General features: G+C 41.3%; 1 protein-coding gene across 1 annotated transcript; it reads left to right on the top strand.

The window, feature by feature from the left end:
* The first annotated feature begins 1,872 nt into the window (after positions 1 to 1,872).
* On the top strand, positions 1,873 to 21,589 carry LOC124278598 (myeloid differentiation primary response protein MyD88-like). Its single transcript, XM_046714342.1, is given in 8 exon segments — positions 1,873 to 1,952; positions 2,058 to 2,173; positions 10,196 to 10,491; positions 10,656 to 10,811; positions 17,132 to 17,324; positions 18,509 to 18,595; positions 18,994 to 19,335; positions 19,337 to 21,589. Coding segments are annotated over 7 exon segments (1,287 nt in total). The 5' UTR covers positions 1,873 to 1,952; positions 2,058 to 2,123; the 3' UTR covers positions 19,500 to 21,589.
* Positions 21,590 to 22,389: the final 800 nt, after the last annotated feature.

The following is a 22,389-nucleotide window of genomic DNA, read 5'->3' as shown; positions in this document are numbered from 1 at the left end:
ATTGTGTTCACTCATTACTCACGTATTAAATGTGAATATTAGCAGAACATAACTCCAAATTCAAACACAGGTGAACAGTTAGTATTTTGTCAGGTCACCATGGGCAGCAATGCAGGCTTCAATGCGGCGGGGCATACTATTGATCAAAGAAGTTAGAAAGTCGTGGTCCACGCTATCCCAATATCGGACCACCTCTTCTTTCATTTCAGCAATATTTGTCAGATTTTTCTTATTGACACTTTCCTTCATAAGTCCCCAAACATTTTCTATTGAATTTAGGTCAGGGCTATAGCTTGGCCAATCTAATACTGTCTTATTTTGGGTCCGAATGCTTTGAACGATGTTTTGGGTCGTTGTCCTGCTGGAAAATCCAAACATTTCCATAGTACACGTGAGCAGATGGAAGTAAATGTCCCTCGAGAATATCTGTGTACCGTTCACTGTTCATACTCCCTTCAAATACACAGAGGGGCGTTGCCCCTAACACAGATATGCCACCCCACACGTTAAATTTCGGACTGTACTTTGGGCGCTGATACAAAGGTTTTTCAGTTTGTTTGGTCCAGAATTTCAGTGTATTAGGAAACAGCCACACAGAACTTTCATCTGAGAAAATCGCATTGTCCTAGTTAAAATTTCTATGCTGTAAGCACCAGTTCAACCTTCGCCCCTTTTGTTCAGGTTTCATGATCGGTGATGGAATTCCTCGACTTTCTGCCAACCCATTGCATGCAGCTCAGTTCTAATTGTCTCCTTACAGACAGCCACAGTTCCTCTATCAATCATATCCAGCCTTAAGTTTTCTAACTCCTTCGTTTGTTTTTAGCAACAAGAATACCAAGCCGCCTCCTGTCACCGACAGTCAATTTTCTGGGCCTACCTGCGCCTCCCTGCTGCTCAATGCCATATGCAATATTTTTCAAAACACGATAAACAGTGGACAAAGGGATGCCTGTTCTACTTGAAATCACTTTAGCTGATCTGCTGTCCTTGTTATAATACTCTAAAATCAACTTCCTCTTCTCTAAATCATCCATACTGAGGATCACTGAAAATATCGTCTGCTAGCAAGTAGACAAAGGTGGATAGCTCTTCACAAACTAATGAAAAATTATTAACGAAGTTGTCTCTCTTGAATGAAACCAAGCACTTGATAGCTGGTCAAGGTTGTTAATACTAGAAATCCAATTAAACATATTCCTAAAATTCTCAATAATTTCTGGTCGTACTATATTACATCATTAATATCCTAGCTCCCGAATAACTTTCATATATAAATATAAATTTACACATGGCTTGATTTTGCTCATATGCAGATCGAGCGAAACTAACAGAGCCGATTTCATACTGTTTGTAAAATGGTATGGTCATTGTATGCCACCATGATCAGTTGATGATACTGCAATTTACTGTTATTATCCTTCTCTGTTTCCACTGCCCATGGTCGATAGCTATAAATAGATAACACACTCACGACCTGGAACAGGAAGTACATGACCTCTGTTGCATGTGACACGACCTAAGGAACCTACTGTCAATTGTCCGAATGCCAAGCTGATTGTAACGATATTAACGAAGCATATGAAGTAGCCACGAAGACTATAAAACGACGGGCAGGGTGCCTATGCTACGCTACAGGGGTGTCAAACTCTGTGGACCTTGGCTGGGTGGCACTAAAGGGACGCAACTCCTGTAAGCGATAAAGTTTCATGTCGTAAATTCATGATACTTTCCTGTACGCGTTGCATTACATCGAGCCATGGAAACGTATTCTAGACACAGTACTGTTAAATCAAGGTAATATAAAAGTTTTATGTGGACATTAAATCAACAAAGGCCTCAATAACGACAATCAGACTGGTTTCAATTTCGCAGTTTACTTCCTGCTTCGGGCGACCCAGAGTGAAGTGGTAACCTGTCCATGTAAATACGCAGAATATAGAAGGCTTCAGGTATTGATGAACACAGCCGATAAAAGATAATTTGGCTTTCTTACGAAGTGTATATGTCATTATATGAATCAGAAGTTCCTATGTTGTTTTAATTCCTCCTTTCAGACGTTGAACTACCAGCCTACAGTCGACAGTTCAGCCGTGACCAATGTGACGGATTCCGCTGGTGACATGGCGTCTAACTCGGATGACGATGATGTGTCGATTCCTTCACGTTATAGGTAAGCATAACATCGGAGACCCGACCCTTGACCTTATGGTACAGCCATCGTCTTAGAAAATGACAGCAAAGATGTCTTGTAATTGACATCAACCCCAGGTAATGCAACTTCACTGTCTGAACTAGAAATATACAAGGCACGTTGTGATTGTACAAGAGCCCTTACAGCTGAGTAATACCAAACAGAAGCCTTGTGTTTAGCATGTCATCTATCACCAATTAAAGTCTGTGTGCTTTACCCCAGAACGTATGGCTAGCTTTTGGTCCTATCTGTAAATATTCTTGTCATTTGGTACTAATCCCATTTGCAGATAGTATGAATGTTTCATTTCTTCACCCCAGTTTTCAGCTGATGTTTTCCAGGAGTGACTATTGCCACTCACTATTGTAGACAGACTCCTTGGTCAGGTGGTTAGAGCGTTTGTCAAGAGTGTCAAAACAAAAGTGCCAATGTCATGCCAGTAGTGCCTGAGTCATACCAAATGGGGACTGTTATGCAATGTTGTCTACAGATAAACTTGGAACACTGTCAAAGTATGATGCTAGGCAGTCAAATATAGGGCCACTTAAATATCACATATACTCTAGGGGGGTACAAATACATAAATCACTAACTGGCATCGCTATAAATGAAACCCCGTCATTAAAACTACTCACTTCGGTCTTTAATTAACTTAAATCAGGGATACTCTACAACAGGGATAGGTCACTCGCTTGCTTTCTTTACCATTTGTACTAATTAACGTGTGCCTCATCATGCTCCAACGCACACAGTGACTTGGTTCGGTCCCAGCGCAACTTCGGCTACGTTTATCAGTACTTCAGCCAGTGTATTGTATAGGTCGGAATTTTACAATGAATGAATGAATGAATTAAGAGCAAGAATTTTATGTGAATGAATGAAAGAAATTAAGAAAAAGAACAAAAGAAAAGAACATATGTGAATGAATGAAAGAATAAATGATACACCACGCCATCCCTCCCCAAACATGTTAAAGAACGCTTAAAACTATCGGTAGAACACATGTTAACATCAGCTGTCCTTTTTATAAAAAATCTACTTTGAGACATTTTTTTACATTAGTAACTAATTCAGATATCTTATTGCATGTGTGGAATGGCATAGGCATTGACAGAATGTTAACTGACACTGTCACAGATCCCTCAAGAACAGAAAGTTTAGAACTATCACAAAGCCTTGCAAACCCCTTTCCAGTTTTGTCAAATACTAAGATCAACAAGAAAGAAAGAAGTTTTAGAACTATAACACTCAAGCATCACAAGCACCAATGGCGTATCAGAACAGATCGGCGATATGTCATATTTTTCACACACCTCAAATACAAACTAACAACAACAAAAAAAATAAAACTATCACTTTTACTTGCAAAAAACTTTCACCTGATGGTATATTCCCCTCATAAAAATTAAAGGTGTATGTGAAAGATGTTTTAGAACAATAACTAGAAACACTCAAACAACGCCCTGTAGTATTTCAATGGCAGATCGGCGATATGTTATATTTTTCACACAACTCAAATACACTCTAACATTTTTTTTTTAATTATAAAACTATTACTATTACTTGCAAACACCTTTCACCTGATGGTATATTCCCCATAAAATAAAAATTGAAGGTGTATGTGAAAGATGTTTTTGAACACTAACTAGAAACACTCAAACAACTTCCCTGTAGTATTCTCAAATGGCATAATGTCAACACACCAAAAATTGAAGGTGTATGTGAAAGATGTTTTTGAACACTAACTAGAAACACTCAAACAACTTCCCTGTAGTATTTCAATGGCAGATCGGCGATATGTCATATTTTCACACACCTCAAATACACACTAACAATTTTTTAAATTATAAAACTATTACTATTACTTGCAAACACCTTTCACCTGATGGTATATTCCCTCATAAAATTGAAGGTGTATGTGAAAGATGTTTTTGAACACTAACTAGAAACACTCAAACAACTCTGTAGTATTTCAATGGCAGATCGGGCGATATGTCATATTTTTACACACCTCAAATACACACTAACAATTTTTTTTTAAATTATAAAACTATTACTATTACTTGCAAACACCTTTCACCTGATGGTATATTCCCTCATAAAATTGAAGGTGTATGTGAAAGATGTTTTTGAACACTAACTAGAAACACTCAAACAACGCCCTGTAGTGTTTCAATGGCAGATCGGCGATATGTCATATTTTTCACACACCTCAAATACACCCTAAAAAAATTTTTTTAGTTATAAAAATATCACTATTACTTGTAAACACCTTTTAACAAAAGGTATATTTCCTTCTAAAAAATTAAACCAATATGTGAAAGAAGTTTTAGCGATATAAGTTAGTCTTTCTTCGCTGTGTACTGAGAATTGAAGCCAGTGAGCTACAACATGCCCACTTGAAACTTTTACTACAAAGCTACTGTACTAATACTGACACTAATAACAAGTATTTGACTTAAAATGAAGTGACAGAATAGGTAACTTATCTTCTACATGTAGGTTTTCAGTTGTCACAACACTCAGCGTATGTAATCAGCTGTTGAAAATAAACCGGGCTCAATCTTAAAAACTACGCTGTCGCCATATTGGCTGCACTGGTCACGTGACGAGCCGAGGCATAGCTTAGGAGCTTTCCGAGGAGTGACCACTCCCCCTTATAGAGTCTCCCTGCTTAAATCGACCTCTTTGACAACAGTGCACAATTCTCACCCGCGAACGAAATTTCAACCAATCAGAGCGGGGCATCTCTGTGACGTCATATGAGGAATAGATATGAGGGCCAATGCAGAATTCATCTACATTTCAGGGGGTAAATTATCTTGTTTACAGGTTTGTATAAACCTGAAATCGTGACAACTGTTGTGGAAAATGAAAGCTATATGTTCTCACAATCTACTGTCATTTAATTTTGTCTCCTGCTTTGCCTAGTTTCGAGTTACAACTTGTTTTCATAGACGATTCTGTCAAAATCGCTTAGTGTCGCTAGGCCTTATTTGTATAATGACTGATCCAAATTGATCCTATTTCTGTGTTTTTTTACTTAGATATTTAATCATGTCATGTAAAAATCTGTTTGTATTCTCAAAACAGTGTCGGCCCATAAGTTTTCACATGCAATACAGCAATTAATACTCCCTTGTTGTAACCCGTGTTAGGTGATATAAACCTACACATGTTATTTGTCATCATTCACTTGATGGTCAGTTAATGAATTTATAACAGGTGTAATTAGTGGTAACACACTTAGATTACCCGACAAAGGTTCCCATTTGGCATTTCTTGTGTCTGGAGTAAATGTTCAACATTATAAACATCGATCAAAGGATTAACCGATAACTCGCTGATTGATTAATTACTTTTATCTTACACAGCGGATTTGTCAAAAGGTAGTGTTTATGTATGTAGATTTACTAATCTATACTGAATACACTCTGTCGTGTCAGTGTCTGAGTAAAAACAACATCCTTCTTTCAAAGGCGGACATTATGCAATTGGTTGCCAGGTGTGCTATCTTGGGTGACCAATGAGACTATACACCAATGTGAAATACCTGAAAAGATTTATCACTTTCTCGTATATTAAACTGTTAAAAGACACATCACTTGGAACAGCGGCAGATGAATGGCATATCACTCGTTTTTTTGGATATTGATGGATACATTCCTCGAACAAGGCAATAGCCTGACATTGTTCCTATAACTTTAATCTGTTTTAATTTTAATATTTGCATTTTGTTTTTATTCATTTGTCGTAGCATTCAACAGAATCATTGTTTTTGACGTGAAGTGTAATGAGACAGACAGCATACACTAGGGTGTGTCTGCGAATTATGATTCACATTGGCAAACTATAAAATGTCTAGATATTACAGTTCTGTTATAAATACACTATAAGTATCAGCAGATCGTCGGCTTTTTATTAAGTTTCAAAATGCATACAAGTATGATAATAAACTAATGAGGATTATAAGACCAAATATAAGTATCTACATACTGGTAAGTGGACATTAACCATGTGAATGTAGCAAGAAATGTATCGCGCAGTATTGTGACTTCGACCCCCACCTCGCTTAGGTGGAAGAAATCGTCATGTTATAAGTTGTGTCATGCAAAATCCTTTTCGTTATGATTCCAATACATATTTAACTACGAGTAGAAAGTAGTTTTGATTTTCGAACTTAATGAAAACAAACCATAATCTCATTAATTCTAACAGACTTTAGCCCGTCACTTTATGATTTTTTCAAAATGGCGGCGCCCTGTCGCGAACATCCGCCAGTCTGAGGATAAATGCTATTTAGGTTTGTTTTCACCGAGTTACAAAATCAAAACTACTTCCTACTGGTAGTAAAATATGTATTTGATTGATGGCCAATAGGATTTTGCATGACATAGCTTATAACATAACAATTTTTCTCGTGTCAGCGAGGTGGGTGTCAATATAATACTACTTACAATATTATTATTTGTTACTTCGACCACAACCTCGCTTCCGAGGAAGAAATCGTTATGTTACAAGTTGTGTCATGGAAAATCTTTATGGTCATCAATCATATACATATTTTACTACAACTAGTAAGTAGTTTTGATTCTTTAACTTCCGCGCCGGCGATCTGAACACAAGTAAGATATCGCTTCAGGCTTCCACAACGGTCGCCGCGACTCACAAACATAACCCATTTAGCACGAACTGCGGGGTCCTGTGGAAATCTGTGCATGGTGACACCATCGCCCAACCCCTAGGAGCAATTGACGACAAAGCAACGATTCGGCATGTCGTCGTTGATGTCGAGAAATCACCAAAATGATGAGCGTGCTACACACTTTCTATACAACTAACTGAAAATCGTTCCTCATATGACGTCAGTGCAGTGCTCTGGCGACAGAGTTACGTAACCTGTCTGTGGTTTCGTTGGCGGGCGAGAGTGAAGCAGGCGACATTTTGGCAACTTTTAATTGCTCGGTATTAATTAACCACAAGTTTTTTAAGAATGAGTTTGTTGTTCCGCATAAGTCTAACCACAAATCTTTCATATGCAATAGTTCAAAGAGTACAAAAAAACAAAGTTTATTTGTTCTTTAACAGGTAGCTTCTAACATATGATAGGACCTACCATACGTCTACAACTCGTTTTCTTAGCAACGAGAGAGCTAACTCTTGTCTTGCCTCTCACCTCACATCAAATGTCCAGGTGAAAGAAGATCAGCAATTGTGCTGAGATTATTCCTTCCCTGGATACTCGTCCTTATTTGGAAAACTAACCATTGTTGCAGTGTGCTGAGGTCCTTATTGCTACAATCCCTATTCTTGTATTACGCTTTTAAGGACTGATTTCCGCTTAGCATTTAGTTTCAACTTGAATCAACAAGCAACACTGTACTTGGTCAATAGCCAGTGACTCAAAACACGCAATGATGCATATCCCATATGATACGGATGACGGGACATATTTGTGAGCATATTCATGGAAACAGTATATTGCACATTTGTGTGATAACACCTGTTTTGTCTAAACACACACGCACACACACAATTCATCATATTTGTATCAATAAATTGTAGCATTTGTTCACTTAACACAAGCTCCGATGATCAATAAGTACAAGATATTTCTTCTTAATCTACTAAAGGCATATGCTGGACACCCCCCGAATACCGTGCCATAACACAACAAATACAGCAGAGCTTGTACCTCCAGCTTAACTGGATAATGCTGCAACATGTGTAATGATTGTAGTTGTCAGTAGCAGGTTTTAGACAATGATGAAGGATAAACAATGTGTGTGAATATTACAATACTTGTTTGTCGTGTACCTGGGTTGGGTTTGACAAAACTAGGCAAGAACCTGGGTTGGGTTGAATAAGGGCCATGGACATGGGATGGGTTAGACAATGAGGTGTAGGGTACCTGGGTTGGATTGGATAAGGCCTAAAAAAATGTTGTGGTTCCGATTACCCAGCTGACCCATGAATTCTGGTGCTGACCCTATATTTTTTAAGCTGACTGAATAAAATAAGTTTTCAGATGCCATTGTTTTTTGCTGGCACCGGCAGATATCGGTCATTCTGATAGAGAAAGACGACATGATGGCCGCAAGCTTGATTGAATAAACAATTACTCATCGATACATGTGTTATTATGTTTGTACTTTCCTTCTAAAAACGATATCTTTATAAAAGATTCTTACCTACCTACCCAAAAATTTTAAAGAGGTGTAATCGGAACCACAACATTTCTTTTATTTAGCCTAATATGGGCTGGGAATCTGGGTAGACTGATCCCAGCCCTGTTGCATACATGAGCATTTTACCAAAAACACAGAGAGAAATATTGCACTTGAAATGGTAACCAATATACCCTATACATCATGACCAATAGGTCAGATCCTTAATTCATGCATTTTGTGTCACATGTACAGCATGTACCTTGTATACATGTGTGAGCAGTTTTTGGGGCATTTCATCCTCTAAACATTTCTGTCAAACCAATTCATCAGTGTGTGTCACATGTACAGCATGTACCTTGTATACATGTGTGAGCAGTTTTGGGGGCATTTCATCCTCTCAACATTTCTGTCAAACCAATTCATCAGTGTGTGTCACCAGTGGGACTGTGTACTGGCATATAGATTGTATTGCAATATGTTGTGCTTTTTGTACCCGTATTCTGATACGTATTGAGATATATTAGGAGCTTCAGTGTTTGACGGTAAGTGATACTGATTGCAAGTGCAGAGCCTACTTTCTACTTACTAAAGCCCTAAAAATAAATGTTATGGCTGTGGTAACAGAAATTTCTAATATATATTTGATTTTGAATGATTGTTTTCTCTTTTTTATATAATTTATTTTAAGTAAAGTACGTTGTTTTGTCAATTAATTACAATGGAAAACTTCAGTTTGAATGAAAATCTGTGTGGATTTTAACTTAAACCATAGAGATAATCACCAAACTTTATATGTTGTTTCTACTGAATATACCAGTTCTGAGGGAAAAACATTGCAATATGGATTGTTTGAAAGGCGTATTGAGATAAACCGGAATACCGGTAAAACTGTGCAGGCCTAGTCCCTAGCCCTGCCGCCATTTTGAGGTTAGCTCATGCAGGCGATGCTGCCCTCTCATCTATGGCATACAGAATAATAGTAATGTACATTCTGACATGTGCTGTAAATTAGCTGATATATTTATCTTGCAAACACTTAGGCGAGTTAATTGGTTTATGGTGCCGAATCTGACACCTTAGTTTTGATTTTCCATAACCATTATCACTATTTCGATTCGATATTTGAATACCTATTTAAATATTTTCCACACAGCCAGAACGTAATTTTGACTCCAACTCGAGCAGTTTCAGGCGCTGAAATAAGGCAAAACGTAATTGATTGACACCGGCTAATGAAGAATTGTTGTTAGTAGACATCGCCAATCTGACGATGGATTTCACACTGAAAATGCTGCCTCTGAGAGTTAAATGAAATCCAATGTTTTTGCTTGTAAGAAGAATCAAATAAAAAATGATCAAATCGAGGGTCCAGTATCGAAAATCAAATTGATTCGAGGTCTGGGTGAATCGTTGCAGCCCCAGTGTGCCACAACAAGGAGATAGTAAGCTGTGTAAGTTGTAGATAGTAAGCTTGGAGACAATGTTATTTATAATCAGTTATCTGTAATATGAAAAAATCATGTGGTATAGCTCTTGTGACAGTGTGTAGTGTCCATTCTCTGGAGAAGTCCCCTAATGGTGTTATTGTTCATTATTGTTATTAAAGCAAAATACGATACCCATTCTCTAATTTTCATTTGATTACTATAACTTTTTATTATTATTTTATGTTTGTGGATAAATGGTCATTTCTGTAGTTTTCTTTCAGACTAAGATCGTGAAAATGTTACAATGCAGCAGTTATTGATTGGTAGCATGAGTGCACTCACTCACTCACAATCCACATTTAATGACAATCCCCTCCCTCATTCCCTGCCATCTCTTGCTGTAGGAACGTGTCGCTAGATGCTCTCCGAGTGTCGGCTCGAAAGAAGCTGTCTCAATACCTCAACATTGAGAGGTTGCTGAATGAAGATGGCATGGTACCAGATTATAATGGGCTGGCCGAGCAAATTGGCTTCTCCTTCCTGGAGATCCAGAACTTCGGCCGGCAGAAAGACCCAACAACGGAGGTGCTGAACGAGTGGACGAGGAGACCAGACTTGTCCCCCACTGTTGGTCAGCTCTTTTATTGCCTGAGGGTGATGGGCCGTGAAGATGTGATGACAGACTGCAAACGTAGCATCAGTGAGTTTCATTCAGGTTGTTCTGTTCCTGATATTGGCTGAAGTTTAAAACATCTTTTCTTGAATGAAGTATCTGATTTGGTGATGTATGTTTTAACATACAGTACCCATTCTCATCATAAAAAATCCACTCTCATCATAAAAAAACCCCGCTCATTGTTTCAGTTCTGGACATCGAGCACTATGTTTCACAGCAGGAACGTCGCCAGAACAATGTGGTACCTCTCCAAGATGACACCATTTCCCAGAGTTCCACTCCTGAATCTTCTGATTTCACAGATCATGACACAGATGAATACAGATACATGACTGTTCAGGATGGTAAGCAAGCGCTCCTTACTGCAGAAATTATATCAATGTGGCAGTAATGTTACAGACATTCAGTACTATGATCCTCTTAATACATTGTTCCACTCAAACCGTTGCTCCACTAAATACATCTTTTGGCTTGATTCATTGATCTGTTACATACATTGTTAAATTAAACACGTTGTTCCATTAAATACATTTTTCATCTGAATACAATGTTCCACTAAATACATCGTTCCACTAAACACATTATTTTAAAACTTATCCTATCTCACGGTATGCACTTCTCTCTCTTGATTCGACACTGAGTGGAACGATGTAAAGTTTTTTCCCTTGGCCTCTCTTGTCCATCTACCCAAGCACTCCATGCTACCCTCATTATAAGACAGCTTCCTAGTTGTCATGCAAAGCATGCGGCATGCACCACTAGCTACCCACGTGACTATCTCCGAATCATCATTCTCTTTCTTGTCGCACTTGTGAATGTGTTTTGCTTTGCTCTACGTTTTCAGACTCTTACTTATCGGACGACCTTCGGAATTTGTTGGGCTCTCAACATTCCAGCCTGAGTCCTTCGTCTTCGGCCTCGTCCCGGGCAGTGGTTGTTGGGAGTGCTACCACCCCTCAGGATGCTTCTACACAGTGGGACCTTCGAACTACGCTCTCTGTCTCTCGTTCGCCGGACCAGTTATCTCGGCAACCTGGCTTATCTGCTTCGGACAAGAATCAACTGATCTCTACGCCTGACTGCGCAGAAGCCGTTCTTGCTCTCGTCGTTCGTCCAGTAGTGATAGGAACCAGTGTACCTCGCCTCAACGCATGTCAGTGGTTACATCACTGTCTCCTTCCCATTCGGCGAATAGGAATGCTGTTTCTTGCATCCAGCTATCTCGGTCTTCTCATCCCTGAAGCCTGCCAGTTCGAATCACAGTTCACCGGATCATGCTTCGCCTGTCCGTTCCACTCCACCTTGACTTTTGCTGGACTGTCCACCTTCCCAAACTTAGACTGGCTCTCTACGAAACAGCTCTCACCGAACCGGTCTTCATCGAAACGGCAGTCTACTCGTCAGCATTCTCCAGATCGATCGTCTGCTAAACAGATTTCACCTAATCGAACTTCGTCGAAACAATGTTCACCGAAATGGAAAATTTCAGCAAAACAGCATCCCACGAATCAGCTTTCTGACGAGCACTTTTCGCCAGGTCGTAAATCTCTTGGTGATTCGCCAAACTCAGTTGGCTCTCCTAGTTTTCTTCTTCGACGAGGAAACATGGTTCACCGAACCGTTTGGATCAACCGCCTACCAGTATTCGGACTTTCTCACCCAAACGACCTGCTCGAAATCTCGTTTTTCCCACATCTATAAGATCCGTTTTACGGCGAATCCCCAGTGTTGTCTCGTACAACTTCCAACACGGAAGATTCCCAGCCTACTGGTTCATCAGATATTACCCTACTTGTCAGAGATCATGAGATGTCTCCCAGGCACTTACAACGCATTCACCTGGTCAAACTTTACAACGCCATCGACCTGCTTCGCCAGATCGTCCTGTTTTCCCGTCATGTTTCGACCAACTTATCCATGTATCATCACCGAACCATTCCGGCAGGCTGGTTCGCCGCAACATCGCCGAACTTTTTTTCAGCAAGGAATGGCTCATCTCGTTCGTCCGAACCACAACATCCCCGTACGGCAGACCGATCTGAACCTCATCATCGAACTAGTTCGTCAGGCCGAACCGATTCGCCGCACCAGAACCAGATCACAGTACCATTCCAGATCTTACCTCGCCCATCCAGATCATCGAACCGACCCCGGTTACTGAACCGTACCAGATCGCTGATCCAACAGCATTCGCCGATCTGACAGTGTTCGCCAACCATCAGGATTCGGCGATTATTTTCTGTCGCATGATGTCACTTCCCACACGACGATTCTTCAGAACGCACCTTGAGGTTCGGCAAATCTGTACCTACGCTGACGTTCTGACAACAGCCGCTTTTAAGATACAGCAATAATTTTGGTTCATTCAACACACATGATCAATTGGTTCACTGACCATCTACAACTATCCGGTTCACTGACCATCTATAACTATCTTGAGCGTGAGATACCAGATGATCTACTTACTACATTCAACCGATAAAAAATGATTGAATCGAGGGTCCAGTATCGAAAATCGAATTGTTTTGAGGTCTGGGTGAATCGTTCAGGATCGGAACTTGTCAACATTGGTTTATTACATCTTCATCGAGGATCATCAACTTGCATCTAGATACGACCAATTACCCCAGCTATTAATCAAACGCTACCAGCTTTCAACACGATGTTACTATTCAGGGTATTTGTTATACGCTGAATTTCTCACCACGACGTGACATGCTTTTAGCATGACAATCTGACTTGGTTCTCTGGATTACCCTACGGCATGTGAGGTGCTAGAAGTTTTTAGTCACATGACTTATCCCACCTGGTACCCTTTTTCAACTGGTTGAACGAAGGCAGTAGCTGTCAGTAGCACACACATCTACATTAGGCTGGCACTTGATGTTCTGACGATCCCGGATCTCCAAGACTTCTACGTGATTAGAGCTCATATCGTTCCAGATTTATTCTACCATCCGATCTTCACCTTGTTGAATGATTTGGTTTAGGAATCTAAATGAAGATATGAGCACTCCGACCACTTGTTTGTGCATTACCAGACAAGCTTGACGCTTCACTGAGTCCTGTTACTACAGACAACTCGTAACAGCGTCATGGTGTATCTCAGGATGCAATCATGGCCTGGTTCGTCATCTTCCTCACCCTTCCTTTTACATCACCAGCAAGCGTCTGGACAGATGGGTCAAGTTTCTGCGCTTAGTACCAGCAGCGATGTCTTGTCAAGTAGCGAGCACCCCTTTACCGGTTTTTCTGGGCTGTGACCGAAGTCCGTGTTGTCCGGAATTTTGTCACTGTTGCATTGTGGGTAACAATTGCAAATGGCGGACTACTGTTTGTTTACCGGAGAATTGTGATGTTGAGAGTGACTATGCAGTGCACTGACAGAATTGTCTTGGTCCTACACAGCGGATAATAACCACAGCTTTTAATCTCCAGTGCCGATGAACGGTGCCATTCCCTGTAAGAGTGATTATGTTGGGATTCGTCAGCCAGCTGAGAGAGAGAGCTTACCGAGGGTGTTAGACAGAAACATCCCAGAACACTTCAACTTGGGTTACTCGGGCTTTCAACTTTAGCCAAAAATCTCCGTTCAGAGGTCACTGCAGTCCCCAGGCACTTGTTTACTGCCTTCGTCTTCCCAACGAACGTTCCTGGGGTCGCCGGTCTTCTTTTACCTTCGTCATTCAAACAACTGTGCGAACGTTCCGGTAGATTCACAATCCCCATGCATCTAGTCTACTACATTTATCACTCCATCCAGCGGACCAACACTTCCTTTGGTAAACTAATGTTCCAAAGATCGCCAATCATACGACCTTCATCACCCGTTTACAATGTACACGTTCCTGTAGATTGACTGACAGTCTCCATGCGCCGAATCTAGTACATTCAGCACTCTATTAGGAGATATCCCTTCATCAGTGGCAAGAGTTGCTGGGTCTCCTCACCTAAGCTCAAGTCTTCACTTACAGAAGTCAACTTCATCTTCGAAGCTACATTGATGATTGCACATCCAGGCACAACGGGATCTGATATTACTTTGCCGCTAACTGTAGTTCACCACCATGCTGCTCTGGCAGTTAAAATGGCTAGTGTACATTGCTGTATCCCTTCGCACCCTGTCTCTGCACATTTGCAGGGGTATTCTCGGCGGTATTCTCGGCGAGTGGCGATGGCCATCACTTCTGCTCATCGAACTTCCACCCGCTCACTTTATGATGAGAAGTGGAAATGTTTTGATAGATATTGCACATCCAGAGGCATTACATCTCCCGGTTCTACTTCGCCTCAAATCGGCGCTGGGTTTCTTCAGCATTTGCGGCCGTTTAAGAAGTTCAAGGGTTCCACTTTGGCCACTCACCTTGCTGCGATCAACTCGGGCCTGGCTACCACCACAGGCCCTAAGGTCTCGACGGTTCCTGAGCTTCAGTATTAGGTTCGGTCCTTCAAGTTGGCCGATCAGTCTAAGTAGTTTAGACCTCCTGCATGGGATTTATCTGTGGTGCTGCGTCATTTGGCCTCAGCAGACTATGAACCCCTAGGTCAGAAGGACCTTGAGAAGATCTCCTTCAAGACCTTCTTCCTTGTGGCCTTGGTTACAGCTGCTCGGATTTCTGAACTCCACACTTTGGACGTTAACAGAGTCCAGTTCGAACGGAAGAAGCATGGCAAAGTCTTCCTCGGTCTCCGTTGTTTTTTTTGTCGCGAAGAATCAGTTGCCGGGACAAACCGATCGTACTTTTACCATCCCACCGCTGTCCACGATCCTTGGGCCGCATGACAATGAAAACCTGCAGCTTTGCCCTGTTAGGGCTTTGAAGATTTTTCTTGCTGCTTCTCTTCATTCCGTTGTCCTCAACATCCAGGGCGGAAGTGTCTCGCACCACATTATCCTTCTGGATGAGAGCCACCATCCTACGGGCTTACACCTTCGCTGGGTTACCGCCCCCGGCAGCTTCCAGTCCACATGAGACACGGGCGTAAGCGTCTACAATGGCTCTGCATAGTAACTGCTCTCTCCACGCCATTATGGAAGGATGCTTCTGGCGATCTGTCTCAGTCTTCTCCTCCCACTACCTTCGGGACCTCTCAGTCAAGGACGTCCATGGCCTGTACCAGTTTGGACCCCTTGTTCTCGCACAACAGCTGTCTACAACCCACCAAAGCAGATAGGGAACGGTCCCACGCGGTTGCTGCTTCCCTGTACTTTCCTGAATATAAGTCTGAACTTGATGTCTGCCTTATGTTTTGATTGCCTATGGGTTAGAACTACTTCACTTAGTTTTATACTAAGACACGGAGATACTACCGCCTCGGTGGTTCGACGAATCTGGAGTTCAATTCTGTATCACGATGTGGAAGGGTTCAACATTTCACGTTTCATGACCTCTAATTTTCGAAGCAATTACGTCAGTGAAGTGTGTCACTCTCGAATTCCAGTGGATTTCGTTGCGTTCCGACTCCGAAGTTGCCAGGCTCATCCTTTGACTAAGCTTATGTAAAGGAGTGAGGGTCAATTTGATGTTGACTGGAACTGAACATGAAAACTGCGAGTTTTCAAAGTTGTGCTTCTCTTTCACCAGCCCCTGGTCGGTGTATGTGGGGTCTTCTCGAGGCAGGGGCTGGCCTGATTATTGTCTATGACTTGAATTTACGGGGTACCTTGAAAATCGTGGTGAAGTGACATCCTTTCTTGCTGAGCTGCGTCCTTCTCCGGAGGTTGCGGCCGAACACCATATCGCTCAGGAGCACCCATCTCCCTGGGAGACGTTGTGCTTAGTAAGCCAAGGAGTTCAGAGGAACTCGTCACAGGCCTCCCTTGTGCATCGCTATTTACGGTTGTCTCCAGTCTACACAGTTCTACTGTTCGCACTGACAAGACACAGGGTATCTGCATCCCGCCTTCCGACCGTGGGATAAGTGCATACCGTGAGATAGGATAAGTTTAAAAATTTAAAAATTTAAAATATAAATTGTATATTTATATACTTATCCTATCTCACGCGACGGACTACCGCCCATCCTCCCCGCTACGCAGATTCTCCAAGATTGATATTCCAGTGGCTCCAAGAATGAGAATGATGATTCGGAGATAGTCACGTGGGTAGCTAGTGGTGCATGCCGCATGCTTTGCATGACAACTAGGAAGCTGTCTTATAATGAGGGTAGCATGGAGTGCTTGGGCGGATGGACAAGAGAGGCCAAGAGAAAAAAGTTTACATCGTTCCACTCAGTGTGGAATCAAGAGAGAGAAGTGCATACCGTGAGATAGGATAAGTATATAAATATACAATTTATATTTAAAATTTTCAAGTTCCATTCAATACTTTTTTTCAGCTTAATACATTGTTCAACTAAATATATTCTATTCAATACATTGTTAGACTGAATACATACTTCCACAAAACATATTATTCCCCTCAATACATTGTTCCATTCAATTCATTTTTCAACTAAATACATTGTTCCATTCAATACATTATTCCACTATATACATTGTTCTACTCTATACAATGTTCCACTAAATACCTGGCTCTGCTCAAGTCCATATTCCAATCAGTTTGTTTTTTTCAGTACAATACAATGTTTATATTAGTCTGATTCACATGTACATGTCAGAAAAAACTAAAAAGGGAATGAGAATTATCACCCTGTTTTTCAGTTGAGAGCAACACACCAACGTTTTACGATGCGTTCGTGTGTTATGACCCAGAGGGTTATGACCTACAGTTTGTTAAGAAGATGCTGTCGGAGTTGGAGTCTGCGCGGTATGGTCTGAAGCTGTTTGTACCTTGGAGAGATGATCTGCCTGGGTCTTCCGCGCACACCGTGTCAGCCAAGCTGATTCAGGACAGGTGAGCACCATTGACAAAATATTAGCCCCTTTATGATAGAAGAGATCAATGCTTGTCTCCGTAATTGGGTATAGATCTCAGGTTCCCAGTACATGCTTGCTGTAAAAGAACTGAAATAATGGTGGATAGAGTGGCAGTTGATGGTGGTCAATTGGTTACAGCTAGGGTGTGGTCTGTCTCACTGTGTCATACCCTGGTTAAATCTTTCATAGTTTCTATTGTCTACCACAGGTTCACTTTGCTAATATTTAACTGTTTACTGGCCATCATAATAAAGCTGTGTTGTGTCATGAAATGTCTTGACCTGTGATGGCATTCAAACCACTGATCTTATCTGAGGACCAATGGCTTGTTCAAATGACCAAAGAGGTAAAGCCTGTGATGTGTTGAGAGTGTTATCTGTGTTCCATGTGAAGCATGTCTCCCCCATTGCAGTATTGGACAGGTCTTTAGAACTCAATGTTTCTCCTGGGTTAGAATAATTACTTGGTCCCAAGCTTTTTATGCTTGTCTCTCCTTGAGATTCTGGAGAAGATAGTGGGTCTCAAGGAGTTCAAACTCATGTTCCTTAGGATTGCTCAGAAGATTTAGGTACCCAGCTCTGCATGCTTGTTTTATCTTTGGACAAAAGTAGATATAATGTCCACATCTTATCACATGCAGAGAAAATCTTTTAGATTCCAGCTCTCAATACATGGGATTCTGTCTTGGGATTCTTGGTCTCTGGTACTCCGGGTTTTAAGAGGACTTAAATATGGTTCTGGTAGTTACATTGTGGGATCTGTCTGGCAAACACCATCAGAAGTTATCATTGTTGCTTTTGTCTGGGTTTATCGTGCTGATGATGTGGCTGGCCGTCATGATGTGGCTATGAAGTATTATAGAGAACACAAGGCTTGCTGTAAGAGATGACTAAATTGTTTGTTGCTTAATGGTACACTCTGCAACATTTCAGCTGTATGACTGCCTGTAATTTAAATCCAGCCCGGACCAGACAATCCAGTAATTATCATCATGAGCATCAATCTATGCTGTAAGGGTATGGCGATAACAATGTGACAGCTGGCTTGTAATTATATCTATCATTGCAACTTTTTCCCACTCATGGTATTATGAGTGAATATGAACAATTTTAAAGCCAACAGTTTTGGGATGAAATTACTGTATCTTCTTCCATGTTGCAGATGTCGGAGAATGGTGATCATTATGTCTCCCCGCTTCTTGAAGAGTCCAGCCTGCGACTTTCAGACGAAGTTTGCCCACAGTCTCGCCAGGTGAGGATCTAACTGTTTCATGATAGTATCAAGTCAAATGTGTCATTCTTGAATACTTTCACAATCACAAAGACTTACTTAACATGTGACTGAGTGTGTAAGGTTTCAATCCTCTCCATCAATGATAGGATAGGTTATTTATCACTTTTGTGAGTACTGAGAAACTTTAGTGAAGGGGATAACTCCTTGACAAAAGGGAGATATGGGGAGAGATGTTTCATCACAGACAGTGTGTTGAACCTGCTATGGTCCAATGAGAGGGCTTTACATGTTGAACCTGCTATGGTCCCATGAGAGGGCTTTACATGTTGAACTGGTGCAGAAAACCAGCAAGTCGCAAAATATGTTACCATGTCAAAAATCCATGTGCATCTTTACATGTATTTTCTTTATCTTGTAGGTTCCCGCAGCAAGAAGTTGGTGCCTGTCCTCATCACACCATGTTTTATACCCCAGATCCTCCGCCACGTAACACTCTGTGATTTCACAAAACGAGACCTGATGGAGTGGTTCTGGCATCGGCTTGCCCGAGCAATTAAAGCTCCCCTCAACTTTGAGGAGCTGCAGATCAACGACAAGATTTCATTGGAAGACATCACTCTTAGTCTAAATCAAGAACAATATCGCAACAGTGGCAGCAGTAGCAGCAGCAGCAGCTCTAGCCAACCACTACCCATCATCCATTCTTCTCCTTCTTCCTCCAGACCAGCTGCTGCTGCTGCAGCAGCCAACTCCCCCCGGATCAAGTAGTCCAATGGAAGTAGGATCCCCAGTGCAGAGTGCCCCGCAAGGCTCCTCGATGTCCTCATCAACACAGGCTTCAAGTCCTGTTCCTCCACGTCGTAGACATCGACAGACTGACAGAAGCATCCCTCAGTTATTCCCATCCAGTCAGTGTTGACGCTATTGGCAGTTACCACCCGAAGCATCTCATGACTTTTCCAACACAGTCAGTGTAGACCTTTTTGACTGTAATGGTTTAGAGACTTGAATCTGCAGAGCATATTTTGTTTGCAAAGTAACTGCTGCAATCAGTTTAATGTATGTTACAGACAACTCTACATTCCAGATGTGTTTCTTGCAGAAGTTGCAAGGAAGTGAGATCTTGGTTTCCTTTCTCTCTTTCTTGCAGGCTTTGCATGAGAAGGAAGTGAGATCTTGTTTTCTGTTACCTGTTTCTTGCAGGCTTTGCATGAGAAGGAAGTGAGATCTTGTTTTCTTTCCCTGTTTCTTGCAGGCTTTGCATGAGAAGGAAGTGAGATCTTGTTTTCTGTTACCTGTTTCTTGCAGGCTTTGCATGAGAAGGAAGCGAGATCTTGCCTTCTGTCAGACGAGTCTAACAAGTATGAAATGCTATGTTCTGGACCAAATACCTTAATACCTGAAGCAGGGACTACGTGCTCAAAGAGCATACACATAGGATTTGACTTTCACAACATCTCCAAAAGGTCTAAGATGGGGTTTAACAATCATTTAAAGGATGAGGGCTAGTTGGGATCTAAAAGCTCTCTTTGTCTAACTAAATGTCAAAAGTTGTTGACAACCAGAAGGCAGGAGTGTAAACTCATTATCTGAAGGAAAACTTATAATTGATCAGTGTATCAGAGTACAAGATATATTGACATGTCATATCTTATGATAGGACAGTAGTAAATGTATGGTTATACCACACAACTAGTGGTAGGACAACGATACCCTTATTTAAGTGTTTGGTTTATACCACACAAGCAGTGGTAGCACAATATTACATATATTTAAGGGTTTGGTTCTTACCACACAACCAGTGGTTGGACAACAGTACATATATTTAAGAGTTTGATTTATACCACACAACCAGTGGTAGGACAACAGTACATATATTTAAGAATTTGGTTTTTACCACACAGTATATATTTAAGGGTTTTGTTTATACCACACAACCAGTGGTAGGACAACAGTACATATATTTAAGAGTTTGGTTATACCACTCGATCAGTGGTAGGACAACGTTACATGTATGTAAGTGTAAGTGGTTTATACCACATGTCTGAGAAATAATGTCATATAGGGCACAGTTAATACATTCTCATATAGGTGTCTTAACTCTCCAACTGATATCTCAGGGCATGCAATAGTGACAGAGTTCTCTAGGACATGTTCTGTCACTGAGCAAGCTGTCTCCAACTTATTACAGATGCAACTAGTAATGCAGTGGGCAGTGTTTAATGACTCAGGATCAGACGTTTTGTTAGTTAAGCTTTCTGAAAGCTTGATAAAACTGGTTGGTTTGGATTGTGTAGAGTGAGCTTTCCATTGAAACTGATATCACCTCAGGTCCTGTCTGTAATGTGTTTATCTGTCTTGAGCATGTCCTGTAAGGCTCTGTTCTGTCTATGGTGTTCGGCTCTCTGCTACATATAATCTCATGTAAGGCAGTTTTCTGTCATTCATGATCTGTAAGGCTCTCTTCCATAATGCTTTCTTCTACATGTAGTGTCCCGTAAGGCTCTCTTCTGCCTATAGGGGCTGTGGGGTAGCCTTGTGACTAATGCGTTGGCACGACACGCGGAAGACACGGGTTCGATTCCCCACATGGGTACAATGTGTGAAGCCCATTACTGGTGTCGCCCGCTGTGATATTGCTGGAATATTGCTATAAGCGGCGTAAAACCATACTCACTCACCCTTCTGCCTATAAGGTTTCCACTAGGATCTCTTCTACCAGGTGCGTCCCGTGGGGCTCTATTCTATCTAGAGATTGTCCCGTTGGCCACTCTTTCTTGTCATTGTAATATTCAAGATTCAGAAATAGTGACATCTCAAACACAGCATGTAATTGGTAAGTCATATTCTGAATTAATTGTTCTGTTGAAATTCTCCATGGAGGTGAAACTTTCTGTGATCAGTTACCTTCGTGATGTATCCTTCCACTGAGATGGTTCGTTCACAGATTCAGACAATGTATATTTTTTATCATGATCTTTTAGGACCAATAAATATATTTAGATATTACAAATGTTATGTATTACATGTAAATATGCCTTTGATGTTGCCAATATCAGGCAGTTCTTCCAACATCTTCATGGGCAACCAGCCTACAGAGCTGACAGTCAACCTGTCATTATTCAGAGACAGCCATCGAGCGGTTCTTGGGTATGTAACGGTATTCGGGGACTCTCAACCAGTGTAGCTGTCGGTTGTCCTAGGGATTGCGTCTGTCATTTCCGTATGAAAAACGCTGATCAGTAAAATTTATAATGCATTCATAATACTATCAAGTGCTCGAATGATGTACCCTTGATCATACAATTTGTAAGCAAGGTACGTTGAACGTTCTCATAGAAAGAGCATGCACGAAAGTGTACTCATTAAAGACTGGAGCTGCTGTAATAGCTGGAGACTACTCGAACGTTGAAAAAAGAGCCACCACACTGTTTTTCATTTAAGGCTGCACCTGGTATATGGCGGCAGTCTGTAAATAATCAAGTCTGGACCAGACAATCCAGTGATCAACAGCATGAGCATCAATCTACTCAATTGGGATACGATGACATGTGTCAAACAAATCAGCGAGCCACCCGATCCCATTAGTCGCCTCTTATGACAAGCATGGGTTACTGAAGACCGAAACTAATCCGGATCTTCACGGGTCTCCATGGCCACCAGAAATCTCGAGAGTCGGTTGTTCGATTAAGACTGCATCATGGGCCTTTGTTCATGAATCCAGGTGTTAGCGAACAGGTGAGTATATCCTGGCTGGTTAAAAAAAACATGCAAAGTCAAGGCAACTGTACGCCTGATAAAACTTGGGA

The sequence above is a fragment of the Haliotis rubra genome, unplaced genomic scaffold (genome assembly GCF_003918875.1).
Source record: "Haliotis rubra isolate DU_JTF1 unplaced genomic scaffold, ASM391887v1 Scf24, whole genome shotgun sequence".
Taxonomy (NCBI): domain Eukaryota; kingdom Metazoa; phylum Mollusca; class Gastropoda; order Lepetellida; family Haliotidae; genus Haliotis; species Haliotis rubra.
This window is presented reverse-complemented; position numbering and strand designations above follow the sequence as displayed.